At 39.8% G+C, this 27,788-nt stretch overlaps 1 protein-coding gene across 2 annotated transcripts in view; it reads right to left on the reverse strand.

Annotated features, from left to right (window-relative positions):
* Positions 1-27,788, reverse strand: part of tns1b (tensin 1b) — a 154,902-nt gene that overhangs the window by 62,893 nt on the left and 64,221 nt on the right. For both annotated transcript variants that reach the window (XM_062431420.1, XM_062431419.1), the window contains exon 4: positions 12,371-12,409. In XM_062431420.1, the coding sequence (XP_062287404.1) occupies positions 12,371-12,409 (39 nt within the window). The remainder of the gene's footprint in view (positions 1-12,370; positions 12,410-27,788) is intronic.

The raw sequence follows: 27,788 nt of genomic DNA on the forward strand, positions 1-27,788 counted from the left end.
GAGGAACTGCAGAGATGGGTGATAATTCTTTCTAATGTAAAACCCCCTTTAACATTACACATAGTCATTTGAACAACTGTTATTATAAAAAAAAATACTGATTATAGCTTTAAGCTTGTAGTATTTCCAAAACATGTGTGACTAAGGGGGGTAAATTACAGCACATTCACTTGTTATGCTGTTAAAATATTGGAAATTGTGACTTCACAGTGGAAGCCTGTTTCTTGGTAGTGATCAGTGAGAAAGTACCTACACAGAGAGAGATGTGCAGCGACATCAAGGATGCTCTGTGCTCCTGTAGAAAGCTTCAGTAGAATATAAACAGTAAATGCAGAAGGGAAATTATAGTCTGGCTCCTGAGGCCCCAGAATACAGACTCTAAAACGCCCAGTCTGAACCACTTACCAAGGAAAGTGAGAGACTATAGCATCATTTAAATTCTACCCAAAAACTCAAGCTTCACCAACTTACAGCATTTTAAAACTACCAGCAGTAAAGTGTTTGTGTGTGTGTGTGTGTGTAAGTGTGTGTGCGCGCGGTGTTGTACATCCGACACGTGGAAGACACAACTGTTTCAAAGAATGAAGAAAAGGAAACACCAGACTGATGTTTGAGGCTCTAAAAGCAGAGTGTGGATTTGCTCCGAGGCCAACGTTTGCAGCCGCAGGCATTTTCACACAAATAGAGCCATTGTGTGTGTACCCAGAACAACACACATAGACACAAACAATTCTCACAATGATCTATTCTAACATGTGCGTTTCCGTTTTGTGCAATTGCAGCCAGATGGCCACTGTGTGTGTGCGTGTGTGTGTGTGTGCGCGCCTGTGTGTATATTGTAGTTGGGACTTGCAGCTAATTCAGAAAGCATGAGAAAGCCTGGGAAGTTGTGTATCAGCAAAAAATATTGCTCAGAGGAAGTTTTTAGCAGTTTTTCTTAACACTCTTCAAAGCAAGTATTCGAAAGGGAAATTTAGCATTGAAGCTGATGACATCAAACACGAAATATGCCTATTTGGATACTGTCATGCTGTCCTCTCACATTAAATCTCTGTCTAATCACAGATTTGAATGGAACTTGGCTTTGAGGGAACAAACATATTAAAAAAAGACAAACATAATCCTGGGAGAAGTACAAACTGATGTGCAACCTTGACTGAAATTCAAAAAAAGGTTGTAGTGATGCACAATTGTTGTCTAAACCAGTCAGGCTGTATATGCCACTGACTCAAATGATTAAAATCAAATTGGGAGATGATTATCCGCCCTAGCCCTGAATTTGCTGTGTCATAATGAGATTCACATTCAAGGTTCAAAAGTTCAAGCCCCAGTGCCCAGAAAGGAAAATATAAAAACAACTCAGGCCCCTGAAAGCACACAGAGATACAGTCGAACTAATCTCCGATCAGTGGATTCACTCACAGGCGTAAAGTAGCAAAATCTTTCAACATCAAGTCCAACTGTGGTGAATTTTGTAACACATCTTTGGGCCAGAGAGTCTAAAACAGAGGATGCTATTGTAGCGTATAAGCAGTGCTGCATTATCCAATTTTATCTTACCCTCCTCTTCCGGAGTATAAACCACTCCACAAAATGGGCACAGTATTGAGACACTTATGAGAAAGGAGCTGATGAATACATCTCTTTTATTAAATGTGTGAACTTGTTGCCCTGTTATTGACAGTTTTGTTGACCACCTCCATTTCTTCAATAACTGCATATTAATATAAATGTGAACAATACTCAGAGTAAATTCGAGGGGTAAGTAGACAGTACAGCATTGAGAAAACAGTAATAGGCTAAGAGAGGCTGTTATCGCTAACTAGCACGTGCTAGGTTGTTGACCATTAGCTTGCCAGTCATTCATAAACCAGCCCCTGCATGGAGTCCTTACATGACCTCAACTTCTAGGCAAAGACACAAGTATGGATTTCATTGTGCCACTCTATGGTGTGAAATCTTAGTTGCACATGACTATGCTGCACATCTGCATTAGCATCTGCTCCTTATGCTAAATTGAAGTTACAGTCCCATACCTGTCATGATCATATTGTTGCTCTATGCATTAAAATAAACCAAAAAATCAATAGAAATACGTATTTAAAGCAACAATCTGTATAATATTAAATATTCAGACTTAAGTATTCGTTATTGGTGGTATTAAAAACAGACTGTGGCAGACAGTTGTAAATAAAAATCTTATTTCTTAGAGACAATTGTAATTTTCACTTTGTCTACTATACTGTAAATTTGATAGTGTCTTCCCTGTCAGAAGTTTATGTTTAAACAGGTGAACATCTTATAATTCCTCCAACTCTCCGTACTGTAGAAGTACAGCGAATGTCAGTCACACACCAACAGAAATGATTGTAGCAGACTCTTTAAATGACAAAACACTAGTAGTAGTGTCCTGATTAATTACAAAATACAAAAGTAATCTGTCCGTACTACGCACTAAACTAAGTATGCGCTTCCGATCATGCCTTTGTGACTCATTGGTGCATCCTTTGCTCAGAGCAATGTCATCACCTGGAGCCAAGTCAGCTGAGCATCATATTACATTTTGTTCTCATAAGAGGAGCTAAAAACAGACTGTTTATCTCCGCAATAGCAAAAATAGTAACCAACATAATTCTAAACAAACACTGCAGCAAAATATTATTTAAAAGGACAAATTCATCTCTACAATCCAGGATGAATACATCTGGGAAGTCTTGTTTTCATGAATGTGTTATTATCAGTCAGTATTAATGATACGGATTATTTCAGCAGGTGTGTATTGACCCCATTCTTGCAGCCCACAGGGTTACCGTCGGGCGTATCACAGCTGAAACAAAAGTTCAACTGTCTTAACATTTGACAAAATTAGGCCATTTTCTCATGCCCTCCTCTAACCAAACTCAAACTTTCAATGTCCTTTTTTGTTTGTTTGTTTTGCCCAACAGGAATAGGAAAACGACACAATTAGATCATACAGCTAACTAAGGGTGTGACTGAAGATTAGCTGATGATCTAGTTTAGTTCAAAGTTGTATGTTGTTGTTTTGCTGTTGTCAAGAGGAAGAAACATGCAAAAGTGTGCAAAATTACAGCACAAATGCTCAGCTCATTTTACTCAATCTTAGTATTTTCACACAGTCTAGAAGTCCCCCTCCACAACCTGGGGGTCCGAAACTGGCCACACCTGAAATATTGCTAATGCACTATCAGTTGCGACACACCTTCAGTAAGTGCAGTAGGTATCAAAATCTTAATTTGACATTGGTGCCATTTTTAGATCACAAGAGCTACAATACTAATTAAAATATACACAGCAACTTAACACACAATAGCAAAAGTGAGCATTTAACAAAAAACAACAAAAAAAGAAAGAAAAATCTGTTGACTGTTTTGGTTTTGTTGTTTTGTTTGTTTTTTTTAAGTACCACTTTGTGTCATTTCTTATATTAGATATTTAAGTAGTGAGAAGAGTCTTTAGTTTAACCTTCAAGAACTTCACAGACCACAGAGACCTCCAGAGCTCAGAGCTGTGAAGCGCTCTGTGCTGACAGTCACTGAAGATAACGTTAGCTGCAGCTCCAGCAGAGCTGTAAAAACATTGTCAGCTCAACCATGCAGCTGTTATCAATGAATATAATGACATTTAATACATTTGAATGTTGCTGAGTAATGTGAATTATATTGGTTGCGTAATAACTTAAACAATATGAGCAAATCGGTCAAATTAGGCAGATTTACATTGAGGTCTCTTTGACTGATTGGTTGTTTAAAGAGATTCCTGGGAGGCTGCTTTTGTTTACAACCTGACTAATCGCTTCGACTGCTTGTGTTTCTTCCCAACTTCTTTTTAGAAATGTCACCAGTGTTCCCAGACCAAAGCAACTAACTTTGTAGGTACAATGTCATTATTACCAATGGACACAATGGATAAAACTACCAAGTAAGAATAAGAGTTGTATGAAACTTGAAATTCTCTTTAGTACTCTTGTTGGCTGTACATCAGTAGTCCCTACAAGAGTACAATACAAAGACTATACACAGACAAGCACTAATTACCTGCAATAGATGTTTAGGAGCTTTTTTTACTCATGTTTAAATGAAAACTGTCACGCAGAGCCAAAGATGATGAGAGACCTTGGATGCAGCCACGTGTCTGTCTCCAACAAGTAAAGCACATCAGAGTGTGCCTTTCACCCGCATCGCTTTATCTCTGCCACCACCGTACCATGTGCTTTCTTTCACATGAGCACAGTGGCTTCTTTGACCAGTTTACCAAATTATAGCCCACTTCTTTAGGAAAGCAGAGGTAGCTACCATGCTGGGAGTTTCCCCCCTGAGCGGTGGGAATAAACGTAACCCAAAGCAGAGCCTCCGGGGAAATGACCCAGGGCTAAATATACAAATGTTCATCTTTAGAGCTCGAGACACAGCCCATTTAGCTCGGCCCAGCCCGCTCAGTGTGGACAGCAGAGTGGTTAAAATCACCACTTTGGTGTGTGCATGTGGGTGTGAGATAGGGAGTGAGGGAGAGTATTACTCCCTCACAGGAAACAGACAGCGTTCATTGTGAGTATTGGAATGATTAGTGTTTACGTACAGTTAGTGAGCTGCGATATCTGATTCTGTGTGTGAAACTGAAAAAAAACATCAATTCTTTGGTCTTGTAACACTTCAATTATTATACATACTGATTCTGTGTGATGTGTGTGTTCAGGCACTGCCCCCCGGTAGAGTGGATGTAATGTCTCCGACCACACATGGGAAGTTTTGTCGTTGTTTATCAGTTGTTTATATGAGTGTATCACTGTGTCTATATGCATGTGAGTATGAGTCAGACCAAGGGTGTGTGCGAGTGCCACTCATCCTTTCCTCCCCCCCCTCTCCCCCTCCCCTCTTTCTCCTTGGATGGCCTCGTACATTTTTAAAACAATTGCTTTCTTTGGAGACTTAAAAAACACGCACCATCTGCACTGGCAGCGCTGTGGCTAAACACCAGCTCTACTCCTATGTTTACACTGCATTTTGGAAAGTATCCCACACTGAGAGCTTAGACATGTCTAGATGTGCTTATACTTCAACTAAGCTGCTGAAAAAACGCACAAACTTTCATCTTGCTCTGATTATGAAGAGATGAGGAATTATGCAGCCCTTCTTTGTCATTCCAGCAGTAATGAAATTGTTTAAATGGGCAACTGTGAGGCGTGTTACACTAAATGACTACCCTGGAGTCTAATTTGCAAGAAAATGAAGCACATCCCAAAAATAAAAAATAGAAAGGTTTATATTTTGCCAATGTTTTCTCATGCAGGCAACTGATTCATGAACTCCCAAAACTATTCAGGCTGAGGAAGAAATAAAATTATTGTCAGACGGTTGACTGAAATGATGTTTAATGTTGTGACTGAGTTTTAAATCCACTTACATTTGCACATTCTCTTTAAAGTGCTTCCCTCTGCTTGCCTAAATGTTCTTGCACTGTGGGTTGTCTTCTGTGTCAAACACTATCCATCAATGTGGGTGTCACTGACAGATGTGACAACACCTGTAAAGGCTCTAAACGGACATGTCCAACAGTGCCTCCTAGTGGGAGTAAGCCCAAACTGCAGGCCTGATCCAAAACACTCGCTGTTATAATGATGATTCATCTGGCACATTAGTCCTGGCTCACAGCATAAATAATCCACACATCCAAACTCTCGGCTGCTGAAAACAACAACAGCTCCTTTATTATTCTGCAAAGTAAAAAAAAAAACAACAAAAACTTCAAAGTCTAATTGATGCTCATTCCTTAAGTGACAAAACTCCAGTGGCTGCCTAAAAAGGCAATGCTGCTTTACCAGAGCTGAAGGCTCTTCAGAGCCAATTCCTGTTGGATTTAATAGTAAGCGCCAAGTACAAGGTTGAAAATGTGAAGGTTAAAAACTACATTCGAGGACAAATGGAATGTTTTCCGTCACCCGTTATCCCCAAGTTGGTTCAGTGTATTTTCTGCATGAATCATTCAAACATTCCCTCTTTTTTCTCTCTCACGCACAGATATAATTTGATTCACAGAACACATTTATCTCCCATTGGAGAGGAACTCCACTTCATAGGGCTGGGCAAATAGTGCAAATCAACATTACAATATTGATAAAACAATTTATCTTATTTCTTATATCGATATACACTCACTGAGCACTTTATTAGGAACACCTGTGCCTATACAGTACCTCATTCAAGGGACATTTAAATGTTACTGTATAGTGCACTAATATTTTACTCACATCATGTATGTTAATTGGGTGGACCAATACGAACACTTTCCTAGTAGTACAATTTCCAGTAGACCTCCACCACCCACTATCCAATTTCCTTGGATTCATTCATTTGTAATTCATTAATTAAAAACTGATAACTCAATGAGGTCATAGTCTTCATAGTCTTCATTACCTCCAAAAGTCGATAAACAATAATATTAATTTATGGCCCAACCCCGCCACTTCAACAGTCTTCCTAACACATGAGCAAAAGCACACACCCACAGCTGCTCCTCTCTCATGATCCGTGGTCCTTCATCTGCAGCTTTCACACAGCCATGTCCCAGAAATGTAAACATAGTGCTGAGGAAGGAGGGGCTGCACAGGCCTGTGTGTATCCAGGGTTAGGGTTTGGTTTGGAGTGTGTATGTGTATTGCTTTTCCCCTTCCCTTGGGATAAGGGGGCTTCTGAAATGCCAGAGATCCCTTAGGACAAAAGGAGAAAAAAGTGGATGGTCCTCGCTGTGGGAAAAGCCCCTAGCCGTCTGTGACCCTATACCACCTCTGACTTCTCTGTGTTTCTCACCCCGCCTGTTCCTGCTCCTACTGATATGGACTCCGCCACTCACTATGTTATGTAACCAAAACCTCATCCAACATGTGAGAGGGGAGGGAGTCTCTAAAGGCACATGCCAAGTATTTTTACTCCGTGAGTGCGTGTGTGTCTGTGTTTGTATGTGTGTGTAGAGGGTCTACTCAATCACATCCGCATGTACACACATTTCATCCACTCTTACTATTTTACTTTAACCCCAAATATGGCAATAAAAGAAACATTATGAAAATAATATTCACCATGAATATCTTTAATGTTTTTTTCACCTCTCTGGCATCTAAGACTGCATTCCTCATGCATGTACTTTATGTACTAATATAAACTATGATAATGGATATACATGTATAGTTAATAACCTAAAGGACAGAATAGGTTGTATGTCACTGCCTTCCGAAACAACTCATTGGACAGCGCGGTTTTTCAGTAACTTCTAAAATGCCATTATAAAAATGATTTATGAATGTTTTCTGCTACCACTATGGTTAAGGTTTGGTTTGGTATGGTTAGAGAAGGAACATGGTAATACTTAAAAACAAACCAACATTGACTGTCAGTAGGAAATAGGATGCAAACCACGGTCTCCAGTGTCAAAGTTTCATGCTGTTATGCCCAGCCACCCAACAAGATGTCTTTATTAAAAGCTCTTTGTTTTCTATAATCTCACACTATTCTGTCTTCGCTTCTGAAAGACAAGAGTCATGATTGCAGCCACAAGATGTCCTCGTCAGGGAAACATGATTGTTGTTGAGGACAGTCCTGTTAATTTGGTAAAAATGAGAAAGTCGTTACTCAAACTTGAGTGGCGGTGAATATTCTCACAGAGCCAATCTGAAAGTGAAAAACCTCAGTACTCTTTGAAGACAAACTGCAGGGCTGTTTATTAGGAGAACCGACAATCCGAAACCTCACCAAAATAAAAGTCTGGATAGCTATACGTAGGAGGATGTTGGCATCTGATAACCAGCAGTTATTCAAGTTTGGAAAGCCCGACATAACTTAACAGGCTGAGGGTGACCACAGTCTGAACCGATGTTTCTACATACTGTACTTTCTAACATTGGTCAGAACACTGGAGAGAATAACGCCAGGGTCCGACTGCAGGAGTTTCAAAATCCTAACCGATGCCGAAATCGGGTTGCATCACGCACATGAGGAGAAACTTCACAGATGTACTTTTATCTCTGATCTCAAACATGCACATGATGAGGTTAGAAAATAAAGGCACATCACACAATAATGGATGTTATTAAGATTATTGTGCCAGAGGTAATCTGTCTATTTCCGTAACTTCCCGAAATCAAACATTTGACAATCATACCCACTTCATGGCGAGCCAGCAGCCGTTTAGAGGTGAGAAAAGAGCCAGGGTTTGAACTTCACTCTCAAGCTCTCTTTTTATGACCTTTTTCACAACTATTTCTGCCAAGTGAACCACTATGAATTTTCCAGGTCTTAACATGTGCGCTGTTATTCCTGTATTAGAACAGTGCTCAACCCTCCCCCACAACCTCCTCTATGATGGCTGACTTTTCACTACGCCTTCAAGTGCAGCTGTTGGAGCAGCTATACACACTTTGATCTCCAATGTAGTCAATCAACTTGATAAAGCAGAAACCAACTCTTGGTTAAGTATGGGTTCTTAAAAAACCCTGAAAATCCATTTGGAAGTGGAGATTTTAGGAGTTTTGGAGCCAAAAAAACTAACTTGACCATGACATCCAGTCTTTCACACAGCATGCTCAGGTCTTATGTAATAGATTATACACACATTTGATAAAGCTGGATTCTCACGTGGTACATGTAAGAAACTCAGAGGCAAGGCTCTAAGTTGTACATTAAATATGTCCCTGTTATGCACTAACTAGTTGGCACATTCCCAGGGGACTAGGCTCATGATATTGTCACAGGATGCCTGGTTGGTGAATGTATATAGGATGTAATGCAGGGCACATCAGGGAAATATGTGTGGTTCTAAACACAGCGCTAATTGGACCACATCTAGACCATCTTTGCCCTGCAGTTACTCATTACTCAGCAATGTCCTGGCCCTGTTCCCCCGCTACACAAGACCTATAAAAAAAAAAGAAGCTGGGTGACGTAGGTGTTAGTGGTTTATGGTTTTCAGAGTTTGTGCATATCTGAGTGCATGCCTTCTTTATGTGTCTTTCTGTGGGGTGGCGAGGTATGTTAAGGTGTTCAGTCTACCTCACCAGAATCCCTAATGTCACTCATGCAGTCTTTGTGTTTTTGCAAAATGAAACGTATTCCTGGCAGTGCTGGCTAAACATGAGGGCACATCTGAGGGATATTCCCAGCATGCTCCATTCACAGCACACCATGCACGTCCAAGTGTGGGGGTCTAGTTGGGGGTAGTCACTTCTGTCATCCATGCTGCTTTATGGGATCTTCCAACTACACATCATCAATCACAACAACCAGACTGCCTGTTAGCAACACCTTCCCACAGCTGGTTGTTCCATCCCATATTCAGTCCATAGGCTCAGTAGTTAGTGACTAGTGGGTTACTATATTTAAATCAGGACCGAGAGGCTACTAATTTCATAATTACACTGATTTAACTTCAACATGCTGGTGCAGTTATGTCTTACACAATCATAGTGTCCTATTTCTGTCAGTTACCAATGCTGTGGCTCCACAAATAAATCAAACTTAAATCCATTTTAACAACAAACTAGAATCAAAATAATCACTTCCATAAAATTTGCATGTATCCAGAGCAGCTAGTGCAGACTAAATGACTTTTGCCAAGTTTCCTGTCCCAGACACAATTTAGAAATCTGAAGAAAAAGTTCTTGAGTCAGCAAAAAATGTGCGCTTGTGCCAGTCATGACAGATGGTCCAGTTGGAGCAGTTAGATCTTGTTTTGAGCAGTCGTGGACACTACAACAGTTATGAAACATGATTTTACTGAAGCCAAAAAGAAGATGCACCTGTAGTTGAAACACCTTGAAGGTGAGTCAGAGATGGTAGATGAGCAATATCCTATTAGAGCATGAACAGGAAAGGAGGGGCGCACCAGTCACATTTCTGCAAATGGAATAATCTTTTAACCAGAACACTTCTGAGATCAGTTATGTAAGTTGTGCAACCTATTGTTAAACTGGAAACACAAAAAACATGAACTCTGCTCCAGCTTTTTGCAGAAAGTCTGCCATACCAAATATAAACCACTATATATTTAATATATATAGATATATAAATCATAAAAGCCAAGAAATGTAGAATGATCAAACCTCAAACATGTGGGGTTAGTAGGCAAGGCAAGGCAGCTTTATTTATATACCACATAATACTTTTAACTCCCCCAAAAAGGCAATCTTATTTACAAAAAAAAGTCCCTATTAACCTTAACCTACAATTATAATGATTAGTCATGTTTTTTATTTACCCTTTCCACAACTTTAAAATGTATGTCTCAAATCCAAAACACTTCTTAGGCCAACTGAAACAATGAACTCATACAATACAGTAGCACTTGTTATTCTTCGTAGCTCAGGAACATTTGTATGAAAATATTTTATGTTCACTTCGCTCAGGGTGGAGCATCATTATCTGGTAATAAAGTTGTATTTGTTGTAGCTTCTCCAATCTCAATGGAATGTCTGGACTCACAAAAAAGAAAATCTCACATTTTTCTTCCAGCATTTTTCTCCCGCTGGGTTAATATATGGTCGATGCTGCAATCAGTCTGCACCTGAGTAGGGTGTTAAATCATGCTGGGCTCTGGCTATGAGCAAAAGAATTTACCAAACAAGGGTCTGAGGAGAGCTGACACACACCTCAGGCCGGAGTACTCCAAGCCATGCAAGCTTGCACGTCCACATAAAAACATGCACACAGCGTCATGCATATCCTATCATACAGCAGCAAAAACACCAGACCACAAACCCTAACCCACACTGTATGCACAAGTAGAATGATTTACTCATCTAATCTACCCCAACTTAAAATAACCTTTCAGGTGCATAAAAATAACCTGGATTTCAGCAGGAGCTCAATACATATCTGCTTCCCATGCTTCCTATTCTTTCAATGGCCTTACTATTCAAATAGCTGTATTTTTAGGCTACAAGAAAACATAACCATTGTTGGACTTGTGAGCTATGTCACAGAAAGCTACATCATTTTTTTCTCTGTGTTGTTTTACACCTCAGCTCGTCAGTGTTTATGAGAGCAATCAGCACTGTTAATGCAGGCACAAAAGCCTCTAGGGAGTCTCCTTTTGGCAAGCAGAGGAGAAAGAAGGTAAAATGGAGGAAGATGCCTTGAGGCTTCAACTTTCTTCCATTTCATTCAGCTTTCTTTCATGCAATTAAATCAGATAATGGACGAGGAAGGGCAGAAATATATCCTATATCAATAAGCCAAACTATTTCACTTACTACTTGTTTCTTGTTTAACGTCTAACTGCAAATTCGGTCATAAAAAATAATATTTTAGATCTGCCTTTGAAAGCCCTGTGCATTATTTTACATTCTCCAATCATAGTCTAGTGTACTGATATTTTCTTGAAGCAATTTGAAGAAGAAATTGTGGGAGCTGTTAGCCTAGAAATGGCATCATTAACACACTACAGGTTACGTTGGTGAAGGCAATGTTTATGTCATGTGGAGGCCAACAGGTAGACTAAGTTTGAGGTAAATTCTCTTGTACTGTGTTCATTTTAGGAACCAAAGGACTCTAAGTCAAGAGCATTCCTTTAACAATGCCCAGAAAGTTTAGCCCCGGCTGCTAGACATCGAACAGATGTCTTCATGTAAAAACAATCTAGTACATAAAGCATATGTAGGGGATGATAACATTTTCTTGCCTGATTACAACAGCTTCTATGAAAGAACAACAAAAAAATTTGAGAAATATTTTCTGTGTGAGCAGAGTAAAGCGCAGGGGGATATTTGCTTTGGTTTGTCAAGCTTCCAAAACCATTTAAACGCACAACATGCGAGAAGGAGAGTGAGCAAATCACATCCAAGTCTAACACAGCTTCTAATGCCAATACCAAATAAGGTAACGAAGCAAGCGTGGTTTTTATTGCCCTTGCAAAATCACTTCATACTCAGACTACGTCCCACTTCAGTGTTATTTTAAAGACCAAAAGACATCATCGTAATACAATAGATTCAAGAACAAAGCGTTTTATTTACCTTTCTTGTCTAGATTATTTCTTGTTTGTTTTCATGCCACATTAATTACTGGATTCAGGACTCTAAAATCCACTTCAATTTTAGTAACAATTGCCAAACAATGGTTAAGTCAAGTGGACTCACGTTTATTTATATAGGCCCAAATCACAAGTTTTGTCTGAGGAGGCCTCCAGATAATTGTTCATTATCTACAATAGCAACTGCTTTGTTAGTGTAGCTGATACAGGCTATTTCTGCAATCCTGTTTGCAATAATTCTTGACCACAAATGACCAAAATACCTGCTGAGCATACTGTATACAGCATGGAAGCAATTACTAAAACAAAAAGAAAAAAAAAAAGTTGTACTTACCAGCTCATAGTTTGTGGCAGGAACACAAGATGAAGACACCTAAGAACAAAAAGAGAATAACCGGTCAGATGCATTGTTGTTTCGTTGCAGTTATTCTAATGTGCAGTACATTAAAAAGAGCAACAGATCAATGTAACAACTGCAACAGCTGCATGTATGTGTTAACTATGTGTAATGTGAAGATTCTTGCTTGTAGAGTCAAACCCACTCTCATAGTCTCATCAACACGTTAGCAAAACAGCTCAGATAAACCAACTGCGCTCTACCTCCTTAGTTAGCACCAAACAACAGACAAACAAAAATAGCAACTATAGCCGGAGAAGATAGCGGAGCAATTAGCAAGTTGGTGAAAACCAAACAAGAGCTAAAAGGAGAGTGAACATAGAGCTAATATCCGTCAGGTGGCAAGAAACATGACTTCAAATAAATGCACATTTCTCTGAGTCTTCTGGATATATGGTCGTCACATCAAAGGTGATATTGCTTTGCTACAAAAAGTAATTTAATGCAGTTTCAATTAACATGTATGAAGCATTTCCATCAGAAAGGACAATGTTTATGTCCACTGCAATAAGGACTACAGAACTCAGCAATGCCATTAAATTTAAAAGGACAAGCTAATGAGCACCGCCATAATCTGACTGAAAAGCTCAATGTCTCATCTCACCTCTCAGATCCTACACGCTGTAAGACCTCGTTTAACTCAACCAAAAGAATCAAGCGCTGGTTATTCAGCGGTGGGATTTCTCCAACAGAACTCATGATCTGTCGAGGGCCCGGGCTAATCCGATTACCATCCGACAGTTTCCATAATCATTCTGTGAGCTCGGAGTCACAGCATGAGGACTGGGGCCGATAAACAGGAAGAGTATAATGATAATGGGCACTAACAGAAGATTCAAATGAAGTGCTTCCAGAAAAAGATGAGCGCTTGATGAGGATGAAGACAAACAGGATGTCACCACTGATGTTTCCTTCCTGCGCACGTCTGTATTCTGTCACTTAGTTTCTGTTTCACCATCATTTTCCTAATGCTACTCACAGAAAAAAACTTAATTTTCACCCCTTAGCCATGTGCACCAACCAATTACCAAATGACAAGCATTTACAAAGCACAGGTTTATAATCTCAGTAGGCTTTTGACTTGTTTGTATCCTTCATCCTACTATTACTGTGTCTGCAACAGTCTCTAACTTTTAAAGATTAGGCCGTGCGAGGGGCTATCACAGCTGTTGACCTCTAAAAAGCACCTTTGATTTTTTGCTACTGCTCCACCACTCACCTTATCTAAAGCTAATTGTGTCATCTCAGCAACACAAGGCTTCTGCTCTGTTGGGGTATGTTTTGTGTTACTCTTGAAGGAACCACATTCCTCATCTGACCGCAGAAACAGTAAAATTCTGGCCACCTGGACTTGTCTTAACGGCAGCCTTTTGAAACATGTGCTTTCATTAAACCTGCACAGAAAAACAGCATAAATCAAAGCTTAGGGACAGTTTCAATGCCTGAACTCAGTTTTTAACATTATTTGAGGGTTTTTATGTTTTCTCCAAGTGTCTTGCATACATTAGACCAACCACACAGAACCATAAGGACATTGGGTTTTTGAGACCAATACCAATATAAATATTTGAGAGTTAGAAAATCTGATAACACACCATAAATAAACTTTTTGGTAAAGATCCCTTAAATTTGATTTATGTGGTATGTAAGCTTCCAAGCAGGACATATTATTCAGTACCAGTAAACAGTTTGGACACACTGGTACTGTTTATGCAATAAACCAATAAAAACTGCCGATTTATAAGTCAGATCCCCAACCAAGTCATTTGAAACTAACAAAACTACAAGCAGCTAGTATGACGATGTGAAGCTAAGGCACAATTCAATTAGATAAACAAGCTACTGTATTTAGGAGGTGTAATACTGTATGCTGGTCTGTCCACCAGTAACAGATGCTCGCTAAACTAAAAGCACCACTGGATGACTGCCATAGCGATGGGAGCGTTAGCTGATTAGATTCACAAAGTTGAGGATGTGTGAGTCACCTTGGATGATTAGTCTCTAGGACTCTTTTTATGGCTCTTTCACGAATCCCATCTGGAATACAGGAATTTTAAATCTAAACAGGAAATGACTTTTATCAGATTACATGTTTCGGTCAGATTTAGCAGCAAACGCAGCTGATACACTGATTAGAAAATAGGCAGCACCTAAATTTAAGACATGTTACAATACAGTTGCTGTGATGTGCGTACTGTAGCTTAACGTCACATTAGTGGTTAAGTGACGTTAAGAAAGTATATTTTCTTTAATTTTTAAGGGACAAAATGTTCCTCAGTGACTGTTGTCTGTCACAGTTGCCCACCTCGTTGCTCTGTGTATCAGCAGCATACTTGAATGATGGCATCTCAGTGGAATGCGTCTCTGTTTTCAGATAATTTCATCTGGCATGGTGAAGTGTGTCTGAAGTTGACAGGATACAGTATCTCCGCCTGGCTCAAATCCCCTCCAATACAAGTTATTCTAACCCTCCTGTAGTACCCCCATTCCCCAAACCCCCCCTTCTTACTACATCATCCTTATCGCTCACAACGACTTGCTGTTTTCTCTCATGGGCTTCGTCTAACCGCATGTGACTCCTCAGGCCTGCTCAGTGTTTTCACCTGCCTCTGCCCTGCATGTTAAAAGCCAGTCCACCTGCAGTCAGTAATCATTAAGCAACATTTACAAACACACTACTATCCAAAATATGGGAAAGGTTTGGAGTATCCTGTTGTTGTTGTTGTCTGCACATCTGGGTTAGCTAAAAGTTGATTATGAAGACTTACAGGACACATTTTAACATGTCACAGTAATAAAATAGGTATAAATAATAAAATTAATGATGGCTGAATTCCATTTATGTGCTTCAGTTTCAAGGTCCTGGTATGGGTGCATGCTGGCTCACTGTCACGCTATCATAGCGCATAGGGACACTTACAGAGAACTGAGCCATCATTAAACATATTAGTTACACCTGTGCTGCTGTGATGAGTCAAAATGTCTGTTGTGTAAAAAAGGCCTAATATGAACAAAAGCCAGATACTGTGGTATGTCCTGTTTATTCTCCGTTATCTCATCAGGGAGGTAATTATCCAGAATCATAACTATATGATAACTTGTATTATTTTATCTTCCTTATGTATAAATCCTACTCCTTTTTGTGTTTACAGAAACAATTACAGCTCCTTACACAGGCCCCACCCCACACAAGTGTCTGATTAGACTTCTTTTCAGGACTGATTGGCATCTCCTTCACTCTGCTGTTAGTTTTGTTGTTTCTGTTAGAGTAGGATGGAGTTTGTGACACTATGTCTATATCACCCCCTGAGTTCCCCACAGCTTCAACTTGAACAGATGTCTAATATAACAATACAAGCCAATATAATAAGCCGTGATATTAGACAGACATTTTCTAATAGTTTGACTGCTGATATAAAAATTACAACAAAATGTCCTTCAACAATTTCTTAACACACTCCAACTGAAGTGTGAACAACTTCCTGAGCCTTTCTGTCTCTCAAACCCTGCTATGATGAAAGCACAATATTTAAACCTCTGTTGTTCTCATGCTCAGTGGCCAACACGCTGTAACTTAGCAGCTGCCAATCATGAATTTGTGTGAGCTAAATAAGAACACGCGTACGTGTTTAGTGAACTTCTTCTGGAAGGTGTAAAAATATAAATGCATACAGGGCATGCTTCCTCATCCATTTTAATAAGTGTTAAGCACTAGAGGTGAAAGGTTGTCTGGCAAAAAAGCAAAATGTGTGTGCGGGCCGGGCACACATACCAAGAAAAAAAACCTTGTAGCATTGAGCTATGCTAGTTTTTTGCTTTGCAGGTAGTAAGACAGAGGAGAAAATCATTGTAGCCAGAAAACCTTCTTGAGATGTACAATTTTGTTTCACAGGAACATAAACTGCCATGGTTTTGGTATTTAAAAGCCTCCAAACTGGACTGTACCATGTAGCTACACAGATCATAGAGTTGTCTTGCTGTTGTCAGTATGAAGCCATTATGCCTTTCACATCAATGCAGTGAATGCTAATTTGATCAGACAGCCTTTCATTGAAAGAGTCAGCCATCAGACAAACTGATGGTCTGCCACATTATGATGAATAAATGGAAATGTAATCATGAAATGTGACATTTCGGGGGGATGCTGTGCCATCAGACACGAGGCCAAAACATAAAACAAAGAGCGACTTTATGGAGAAGCTTCCAAACATCAAAAAGGCTGTGGCAACTGACATTTAGTTGAATGTCATGTCTAATAAAACGTATACTTTTTATTTGTACAAAATGAAGTTAATTCCGTTTGAGACAAAATCAGTGCCAAGTAAGCCAATTTCGTCACTGTAATAAAATCTAACGTAAAGGTCAGGTTGAGCGGGTAGGTTGTCGGCCCACGTTGAAATAGCTCACATTCTCTGTCATGCAAAGCAGCTACTTCCTAACTTATTGAGGGCTGAGGAGGAACTTTGCACCGTGGCAGTCTGGTAAAATAGTCACGGCCAGGATCTCCCAGAAAAACCACAGGGAATATTTATCCAGAGGACGGGGGCAGGTGAGCACTTAGCAGTGGGCTAGCCACAGGTCAAACAGTGGGAAACCACTATGTGCAAAAATACTCCTGGCAAAGAACAGCTGATCTGAAAAGTCAGCATGGAGAGAGCTTATAAGGAGCTAATGGATGTTTGAATTGGAGCATGTGAGCTACAGCATGTTGGTCATCGCATCCTCCAAGTCATTCAAAAGGATAAACTCAGATTTTTCTCCAAGTCTATTTTAATCCAGTACTCACATGCCATACTGTATGCATGTATTTTCGAGCTATCACAAGAAAAATGTTTATTATCTGAATCATCCAACGCAATAGATGTGATTCAATCAATGGCCTCTGAATCTCGTTTGAATTTAGAGGAAAACCTACACAAAGCCTTTGTCCGTGCTCTGCGGTGCGTGGGGAGGAGGCCTGGCGAGAGTGTGTGTTGATGCTATCAGGAGTATTCAAATGAGTGTAATATAATAAAGGATAATTGTGTTGTTGCATTCCGTACATGCTTGTGTTAACATCATTAAACAAGGTCCCATTTCCTGCAGACAAAAGTCCATGTCAGACGTCTCTGGCTCGTAGGACAACGTTTCATTTGCAGTCAGCTTTCTGCTTGCAACTGACACACTCCAGACACGGTCGCGTTACGTAACTGCTGTCAGTCTCCGATGTCTGAATGTGTCAATATTCAGACATAATGACGTGACTGGTGAAGAGCTTCAAAGTAAACAAATGATAAATGGATTCATAGTTTGGCTAAATAACCTGCAGCAAAATTTCTTCTTTGCCTACATCTATAAATCACAAAGTTCATGCAGAAAATCAAACATCTGAGTGATTGATCGTGGCAGAAAAAAGCACATTCCAGCTTTACTCCATCAAAACCAGTGAAATGTTTGCTATGCAGGTTAGCTTGTTTCCACCGTGTAGTAGAGCGTGGGGCTGTGCATGCCCTGCCGCTGAAAACTTTCCCCGGCCCTCCGCGCTGGCATATAAACATACGGCTGCCCTGAGTGCTTTTATGTTTATCCAGATCCTTGCATCTGGCACATCCCAGCAGAACTATTCAGTGTGCAAATTCAATTTGTGAGGCGTAACCAGTAACAGAAGGCTTTCTGCAGCCGTGATGCTGGAGTGTGCCAGAGTGTGGGTCCGTATGGACTTATTGGGATATTATCAAAGCACAAAGGAATGATGGGAAAGCTTTAGTCCAAGTGCCCATGCCCTATTACTTTGTGTTTCATCTGTAATCATTCATTTATTACAATATGTATGTGCATAATATGTACCCAGAATGAATGTTGTTTTCTATGATATGTCTATTTCTACCTCTCTACATCTCTCTTTTTTTCCTTTTCTTCAGTCTGTCTCTGAGAAAGTTATGGCCTCTTGTTTTTCTGCGGGCAAAGTTGTGGAAAATCTCAGATTTATTGAGCAGATTGGACTTCAGGACATGTACACTGCTGAACAGCAGACTCAACTGCTGTCTCTAACACTGTTCCTTGTCTCAGTGCCACTGATTTATGTTTCACAGTACAAGAAACACTTCAGGAATGGGGGAACATGTATGCGTGTGTGTATCCTTGTGCAAAGGTTTATAAGCACTATGTGTGTACTGTGTTGTGTACAGTACAATATGAATATGCATCATTCATGTGTGTTTATGTTTGTACTGTAAATGGAGAAATGGAAAACAACCACACTAAAACTACAGTAGACATGTAAAATTGAAGATTGAAAAGCATAATTAAGAGCATACACTTAATGTTATTCATCCTGTGTATGAACAACTTGAGCGCCAGAGGGATCCAACAGCCTCTGCATGTCCCTGCCATGTTTTTTCTCCACGGCTGGGACTCAAGTGGCCTTCTGCCGAGAGGAGCGCCTGTTCATTCTCACCCCGCCTTTGTTCGACGGGACTGATGGCGTGGAGAGGGGAGAAGCTACAGCTTGTTTCTTTTGTTCCAAAGTTACAGCAGGGGTCACGTTCTCTTCCCAGACTCTTTCGGCTAAGAGCCGGTATTTACCAGCACGCTGATTTACACATTTAGCATGGCTCTCACTGTCTGGCAGCGGGCCAAGTGGTGGAGGATGAGGAGGGGGTGTCTAGAGAGAAGGGAGAGGGCAGCCATGGAGAATCACGGTTGCGCGGGGGTGTACATCCTTTGGCATCCATAGTAAAAGTCTCTTGCTTGGAGCTGGTTATCTACTTAGTTTGTCATCTTTAAAAGACTGTTATTTTTGATCGGACGTTTTTTTGCTGCTAATCCAAATCCAAGTCATTCTACTGAAGCAACACCTCAACATTGTTGGCAAAGTGCTTATTTGCCCCCTTACGCCAAAGTCAGATGAGAAGATCAATACCAATTTCATCTGTGCGTACAGTACAGAGAAAGATCTACGAGGCTTAGCTAAAAGACTGGAAGCAAGGGGAAACTTTAGCCTCTGTCAGAAGTGAGGAGTAGTTCTCCCGTTAGATCTCCCGTTTTGTATCTTAGTGACACATGAAAACATTTTTCCAGATGATGTCATTGGACATCTGCTCACTCACAGGAGATGTTAGGAACCAGTGTAAAGAAATGGGAGCAACAAACAGAACAAGACAGAGGGGGACAGGGGAGGGAAAAAGATACAGACAGAAAGAAAGAAAGAAAGAAAGAAAGAAAGAAAGAAAGAAAGAAAGAAAGAAAGAAAGAAAGAAAGAAAGAAAGAAAGAAAGAAAGAAAGAAAGAAAGAAAGAAAGACCTTTATGAATAAAAGTTTGTAGATAGTATTATTGTAAACCAAAGGAGTCTCATGTCAAAGATGTTGAAATTAGGACCTTTTAGTGGATAGAAAATGATTGATAAATTTGATATATGCCTTTCACTGCACCATTAAATACACAGCATTATAACCACATAATAAGATAGTGTGGTTATAACAGTTATTGTGGTTTCTGTGCACACTAATATTTAACATGGTAGAGTGCAGGACTTGCCACAGTCCTAACCATAATATCAACTGTTAGATTTTGTGCTCTTTGAGAACAGATAAAAGAAATGAGATGTCACTCACAAAACAAATCTCAGCACAAGGTCCATTGAGCAGCTGTTTATGGAGCTTTCAATTGTATCACATGATTCATCAGCAGATGGAGTTGCCCTTTGTAGGCCTGTTGATGTAAGATGCTCATAAAAATTAAACATCTACAATTCCATGAAATGATGATAGGAATGAAAGCACCAGAAACAGCTACTAAAATGGACCCTGTGGTGAGAATGATTTGGCAACTACTGTTTCCAAAATCAAGTACTTTCAATCTTAAAAAGTATTTGGGGGAGATTGGACAAGCTGAGGCAAGCCTGTGTTAAGAGTCAGCCATGCTGGCATTTAGCACACAGCGTCAAGATGAGCTGTTAACTCATTACGCAGTCAAAAAGCCCCTCCGCAGGATATTAAAGACTTACAGTATGCTAACATGCAAGGAGCTTACAGACAACTGCCACACTAACTCACCTTCACGCCAACGGACTTTACTGTATCGAATGACAGACGGATGGGCGGGTTTGGGTTTCATATTTAATCTCGCCAAAGTCTTTCCCGTCATCTCCTTCTCCTTCCTTCATCTAGTTCTCTTTCAACTGCTGTTTTTGGCACATTATTGTTTTTCCATGCTGAATATGAGAAATGTAAGAGCGGAGATTATGTTTGAATACAACTGATGGTCTATGTTTGCCACATATTGTTTTATACACAATAATTCAGGTTTTTTGACACTGGAATGAATCGAGGGAGAATATATTGATCCTTTTTACAGATCTGCATGAGAGAATTGCACAACCCGACTCTTGCAAGCATTAATCACTGCCACACTGTGGTTTCCAGCACAAATAATACTATAATTAATGTCACTAATATGTCTAAAAACACTGCCATTAGCAGGCCATGAACAAGCTGAGCAAAACTGCCATTAAATCTTAATTTCCAGCATTCATACAGCATATTAAATCTTCAAAGCTCTCATATGCTGAGCAGAGAACACAACAATTTATAGAAAAGTAAACATACTGTTTATTCTAACAGAACATTAGTGGAAAGTATGGGTGGTGCAAAAAGACCTGAAATACTATATTGATAAAAAAAGGCATATTAATGCACATAAACAGCAACTGTTCGGGGGCCAGGGTTAGACAAAATCTTTGCTACTTGGAGAGATTCGGGAACCTGGCACCGATGTTTCCTGTCTTTATGTTTGGGAGACCAAGCCCCCTTCCACATCAATCAGTTATGAAAAGCAAACAACAATATCAGGGCTTTCTGGCAAAAACCGAGGAAACAGGTCTGCTTTCTATAAACATTCCTCAGAGAGACATGAAGGCTTGATAAGGCAAAAGGAGGAAAAAAAAGAAAAAGAAAGAAAACAACCTCTCCACCCTCCCATCTGTCTGCTGGCACACACACATAGGGCACATACTTCACATAGTGTTCGCATAAATGCTCAATCATATGGAAACAAATTGCAGTTTTAGTGTGTGTGGTTGTTTTTCACACTTCATATAACTTTCAACCAACTTTACCATGAAATTTAAATTCTTGCGTCATCTGAAATCAGTCCATATATTGGGTACGATTACAATTATGGAGACAAGATTTGATCAGTTTGATTATTTATTACCTTTCAGATTTGATTGATACTAAAATGCTTTTAAATTTCTTTTTTTTTTGAGAAGGAAAAACTAAAAAAGTATGGAAATTGTCGTTACGGTTTTTACATCCAACTCAAATGAACATTATCACACTGAATTATGAAAAAATGTGAGAAAGATAGATAAGATAAGATAACTGGGGTGAAAAGTAGGGTGATTAAAAGAGATTACTTTGCTCTCCAACAACCTCTAAAATGGCATTTTGTCAAACCCCACATCACGTCAAAGATTTAAAGTCAACAACTCAATCCAAAGCATGACTTAAGATAAGATATGAACCAATTAGTGCAGTGGTGGTGGTGGAGGTGAAATCATCATGAACCCTTGCTTGCCTCGTGCACACTGAACAAACACTGACAGACGTCAAAACTGAGACTGCTCATGCATCAGGTTTGCTTAGGGAGATAAAAAACCATGAAACTACAATATCCTGTGTTTTCTGTCTGTCTCTACTTATATATACAGGCAAAAAAAAGTTCCATATTAAAGTTGCCATATGGAAATTTCTTGTCAATAAACAAAGTTCCTCAAAAAACATTTGCAAAACTATTAAGTTTAAATCGATATCTTTTACATCCTTGCTTACTTGCCTGCAGTCATCTGGTTCACTGCTTTTTTGTCACATTGCTGCATGTCTTGATGCTTTACAGCCTCCCACTCTCGCTCATGGCCATGCATGTGTGTTCTTGTGCATTTACTCCGAGACATCCTCTAATTTAACTGACAAGAACTTTGTTAAGATAATGGAAACAGGAAGGTTACATAAGGTTAGGGGAGGTGAGGGTATCTTATTTTCTAGGCCCATCCATCCACCACAACGTCCTCCCTACATGTATTTTGTTACTCTTTAATAACATCACCTAATTTGCTTCTATTCTCCCGTCATATTCACTACGGCCACTAGGGGGCCACACTTGAAAATCTACATATATCTTGCCGAAAAGATTTTTATTAGCACAGTCTCAGTCCACGGGGTACTTCTCAGGGTTAACTTTGATAATAGTTCAAGTACTACCAACAAACATCCTGCAGACCTAAGACTTGGTGTATTTAGTACTGTCTGGAATTGGACTATGTGTATATAGCATGCTTAAAATGCTTCAACAAATCACTTCTGCATATAGGGGAAGTTCCAATGACTGGCCGGGGACTCACCGTGGACCCATGTAAACATGGATTGTACAAGAAAACAGAAGAACCAACTCTTCCCCGAAACTATTTAGAGGGCAAAAACAACTCACCATCCTCCAAACCACTTATGAGTAAAAGCTGCTTCAGAAAATGTTTCAAGATCAACCATTTACCTTCTCTGTTGTTGGGAACCAATCTGTACAAAGGAAAAAATGATTCACGGGAACTTCTACTTCCAAAGTGAATATTTATGAATTTGAGCTTTACCAGTTGGAGGAGTTTTGATCTCAAACTGATATTTAAGTTAATTTAAGGTACTAAATAATGCCTTTACACCAAAGTACAATATCCTAGTCTATGCATTTAGGGGTATAAGGGCATCATAAACTGAAAATATATATATGTAATTAATCTATAAAACTGTCCACATGGCTTAACCTTAGAAAAACTTTCAGCTGAGTTTTATTGGAGGAGCCACATTCAATAACAATCATTTTGCTTTGAAGGCAAAAAATAGCTCTGTGTTTGTGAGATGTTGGGTCAAATAAAGATTTCTACTTGGTTCCTATACTTCAGTTAAAACATATTAAAACATGACAGTTTTGGCATGTTAAGGCAGCCATCTCGATGTTGTCACGCCAAATGAGAAACAAAGACATTTAGTAATAGAAAATGTAAAGCCACTTGTCAAAGACTGGAAAAGTGAGCTAGAAGAGTCGTTAACCCCCCCCCCCCCCTTTTTTTTTTCTCAATACATTCCTCAACTATGAAACAGCAAAGAAAGGGTCGTTATACCAGGCAGCTTGATTGCATGGAGCCATTTTAAAGATTAACCATCATTACATGTCTCACTATAATGTCCCTCTTCTTAGGGGTATTATAGGGAATTCCTCTATTTAAGGGGTTTTAGTGTATGAGGGTCTACGGAAAGCATTCGTCTAAGTGTGCTTGCACCACTGAAGGCCAGATGGGGAGCAACAAAGATTGTAAGCAAGATCTAGAGTGGAAACCGACAAAATGAAACGTTACATTCAAACAGCTTTCTAGCCAAAGAAAAGATGTGCATGACAGGCTATATTTGAAGCACAATTTTGGTCTGAGTGAAACACCAAACAATAAACCAGAAAACATTACATCAGTTCTGAGCGCATGAATGGGCATGATTTAGTCCAAGTTGGTGGGCTTTCTCATGTCTTTGCTGTACAGCGTTGTTACAGCGTCTAAGCAATAAATTCTAAGGGGGTCCACTGTTCATTTTAACAGCAACATTAGTCTCCGGATATGTTCCTTCTTACAGACTTTAAACGCCCTCCTCAGGGTCTATGACAGCAGTTTCTCATATGTGCCAGGCGACCTGGTAAGTAACTCCTATAAGTGAAACATTATGACACCCTCGATATGAAATATTGAGCTTTTACTATGCCCTCATTGAAGACGATTAATTATACTAAAAGCCCAACTGTAAAGCATGACACTTTGGCACAACGGTAGAATATTTATTTTGCTAATGTATGGCAGGGCCAGAGTATGTGCCAGGACTGAGTCCAGAGGACAAATTGTATAAAGAACATTTTTTCTCTACACATATTGCTGCAGAGCATTTTCTAAGGCTATAACAAGGCCCAACAATACATCATTTGTATAACATTACAGGGGATATGCATAATGCCATGTATTGATTTAGCACTGTGTATTCTGTATTATGCAAACTTTGTACTTGACCATAAGATTGAGTGAATGTTTAAAAGTGTCTATCTGGCTTATATCACAAAGTAACTTCATGACTTTGAATCACCTTGCTACCTATCTATGAGTTAATGGGGATAGGACATAGAAAGAAGAAAAAGAAAGTACAGTGAATCTAGAAAACGAGAGTCTATGGCCATGCTAGCAGCTCTGCAGCTGTACTTCCACAAAGCCATGATTGCTCACATGCTCATAATAACAAGAAGTTAACAAGCTGCTATTAGCAAGCATAATTTAACATGTTCATCTTAGTTTAGTGTATTAACATGCTAACATCTACTGATTAGCACTAAGCAAAATACAGCTGAGGCTGACATGAATGTAATGAGTTTTGACAGTTTTAGCCATAAACTACAGAGCAAGTTGAAACTTCGTCCAGTCTAGATCAAAGGTTCAAGATCACCAAAGTTATTAGAATTTATTTTGGAGGGAACATGAATGTGTGTACCAAATGTTATGGTAACCAATCCAGTTTTTCACTCAAAAACTGTAAAATTCAACCTCAATGTTACACTAGTGGAAAAATCAGAGGACCACCAAAGACTTTAAAATACAATGTCTGGGAACCATAAATGTATGTACACGATTTTGTGCTAATCCATTCAGTAGATGAAAACTTTGACCTGCCTGGTGTGCTAGAGGAAAGACATCACCAAAGTCAGTGGAATTTCATCCTCTGAGCACTATGTACATACATGTCTGTACAAAATTTCATGGCAATGTGTTCAATGATTGTTGACATTTTTCAGTTTGAATCAAAGCGATGGAGCGATATTTCCCTCCCTAGAGTCATACTACTTGATGGCTCAGGATGAGTGAAGAGGAGTGAAATAAAGGTTTGGTCAAGACTCAACCAGCTATGCCTTTCATGGTTTATGCGGTGATGTGAAATGAAACAAAGCTTGCAGTCTTATAACAGGAGTTTTAAAGACAGACATTTATCAAAAGTATTTTGTACTGTCAGTCTCTTCTGTAGTAATGAGAAAAATGATTAAAACCCTGAACAAAACAAAAGCAGCTTTTTGTTGTACAATACATGGTAATAATAGAGGTTTGCTTTGACTGTAAGGAATGACACACACATACACAATCTACAGGGGTATGCAGACACACACACCCAGTAAGGATTACATCATCAGAGGAGCATGAGAATTCATGCTGGTGGTTTTTATGGTCCGTGGACCACTGCCTTATCCCTTCTCTCAGATACACATACACACACACACACGCAGCCGCTCAACCCAAACCCACACACCTTCCCAAACTGCCTAAACCTTTCTACGTCCCTCTCCTGGCTGGATGTGTGGTTGTGGTTAGGCATCTATCATGAGTTGCCTGAAGGAGAGACAGGGGGTTGACTGGAGCGCTGCTTCCCTGGCAGCCAGTAATGATGAAAAATGTCTCCTCTGAAATCCAGTCCGCCACGGGCTCCCTGCCAGTGGATGTACGCCATTCCCACACAACCAGGAGTCATGGGTAATGCCGTTGTCCAGACAGGGCAGTTCTGTGTTAAATGTAAGTTGGCCACTGCTTCCAAGGAATTTGTGGATAAAGTGACATATTTTTTCACACTGCACACAGGAGCAGGCATGAACAGTGTTGCTCTGGGTTACTCATACAAGTTATGACAAATGTGATGTCAAACATCACATGTTTTGTAGAAATGTAAAGAACATTTGTTGCATTATCTGATCTAAACAGGAGAAGAATAAAAGACCCTTCTGTTCACTTGCAATATAATCAAAAATGTTCCATACCCCAAATCCCCAGAGGCCCCAAAGTTCACTGCATGTCAATTGACTGCACATAATTTGCAAGATTGAGACACAATATCAACTAAGGTGGGCTTGGCATTATTACTGACCCTTTGGCCTTGTACACTGTAATTTATGGGACATTGGAAACAACTGGGAACATAAAGTACTCAATGCAAAGTGGACAGGAGGAGTTTGGAGGGTCAATATGGGCACAACAGCGAAACTTTGCCCAGCAAGCGGTGTCATAGCAGTCTAACAGCTCTGTTGAACTGCAGTACATTTAACCTTATTTCTAAGGTTGTACTGTGATACTGAATCCAGGTGCCCACACAGACAGGGTTGACAGGGAACATCACAGCTGTCCATGTACAGTGCAACCTTGCTGATGTGTTTATGACTATGTTCTATGGTTTTGAATATGGTTTGTAATTTTATCTACTCTATGTGCTAAAAAAAAAGTGCTGTAGGGTTTTTTTCTCATGCCTGGGGCGATGTTTTCTATGCAACAACTTTTGCAAGGTTCTATTGTGAAACACTGCAGCTGAGTTCATGGCTGCAACAACACTGAACACAACACAAGCAGACTAACACACTCATAGACACACACTTTCTGTCTTACATGCAAAACACACATATGTGCACTTTTTAGTAGACGAAATGTCCCTTTCGATTGCAAATCCTTGTTGAAAGATTCTGAAGAGAAGAGAAGAGGAGAGAAGGAAAGAGAAGAGAAGAGAAGAGAAAACTGAAAACAAGAGGACACATACACCACCGCTGTCATTCCAGCTATGACCAAGGGCCACCAACCACAAAACATGGTAAGCCAAGGAGACCACACACAGACACAAGCCCTACAGAAACAAGCAGTGCCTTACATTAAATAAACACGTACAAAGTCTACACTAATACAACAAACAAAAAAATATGAACTATTTCTTTCTAGATTGCTCAGTTAATCACATTCCTGTCATCCAGTGAGCATACAGTAGAGGCAGCCCAATGTACTGAGCAAACATGAAGCCACTAATACGACTGTAATCACTCTTTCACACACACACACATATTGATACACATGAATGTACACACTGTACATCTACCACATAAATGCATATGTAAAAAAACAGAACAAAAACGCTCACGTATTATACAGTAAAGCCTGCCAACTTACATCAGTATATCACCTCTTCCAGGTCAAATACATCCCTAAAAAACACATACATCTGAGAGCACTTAAAGCTTTCTCTCTCTCTCTCTCTCCCATCTAATCAAGCAAATCCACAATGCGGAGAGCTCGCTGTGAATCAGAGCACAGCCAACACTTGGGACAGCCAGGGATCTCAAATACCAGACAGGCAGCAGCTTTTTACCCCTCTCGCAACCCACACTCCTTACCTGAAACACTGCGGTGGCCATCCTGTCTGTGTGCCTCTCTTTCACTTTTTTGGTTTCCTTTTTAGTGCGGCTGTGTTTTAGTGCTGCATTGTCCTTTTACTCCC

The sequence above is a fragment of the Scomber scombrus genome, chromosome 13 (genome assembly GCF_963691925.1).
Source record: "Scomber scombrus chromosome 13, fScoSco1.1, whole genome shotgun sequence".
Taxonomy (NCBI): Eukaryota; Metazoa; Chordata; class Actinopteri; order Scombriformes; family Scombridae; genus Scomber; species Scomber scombrus.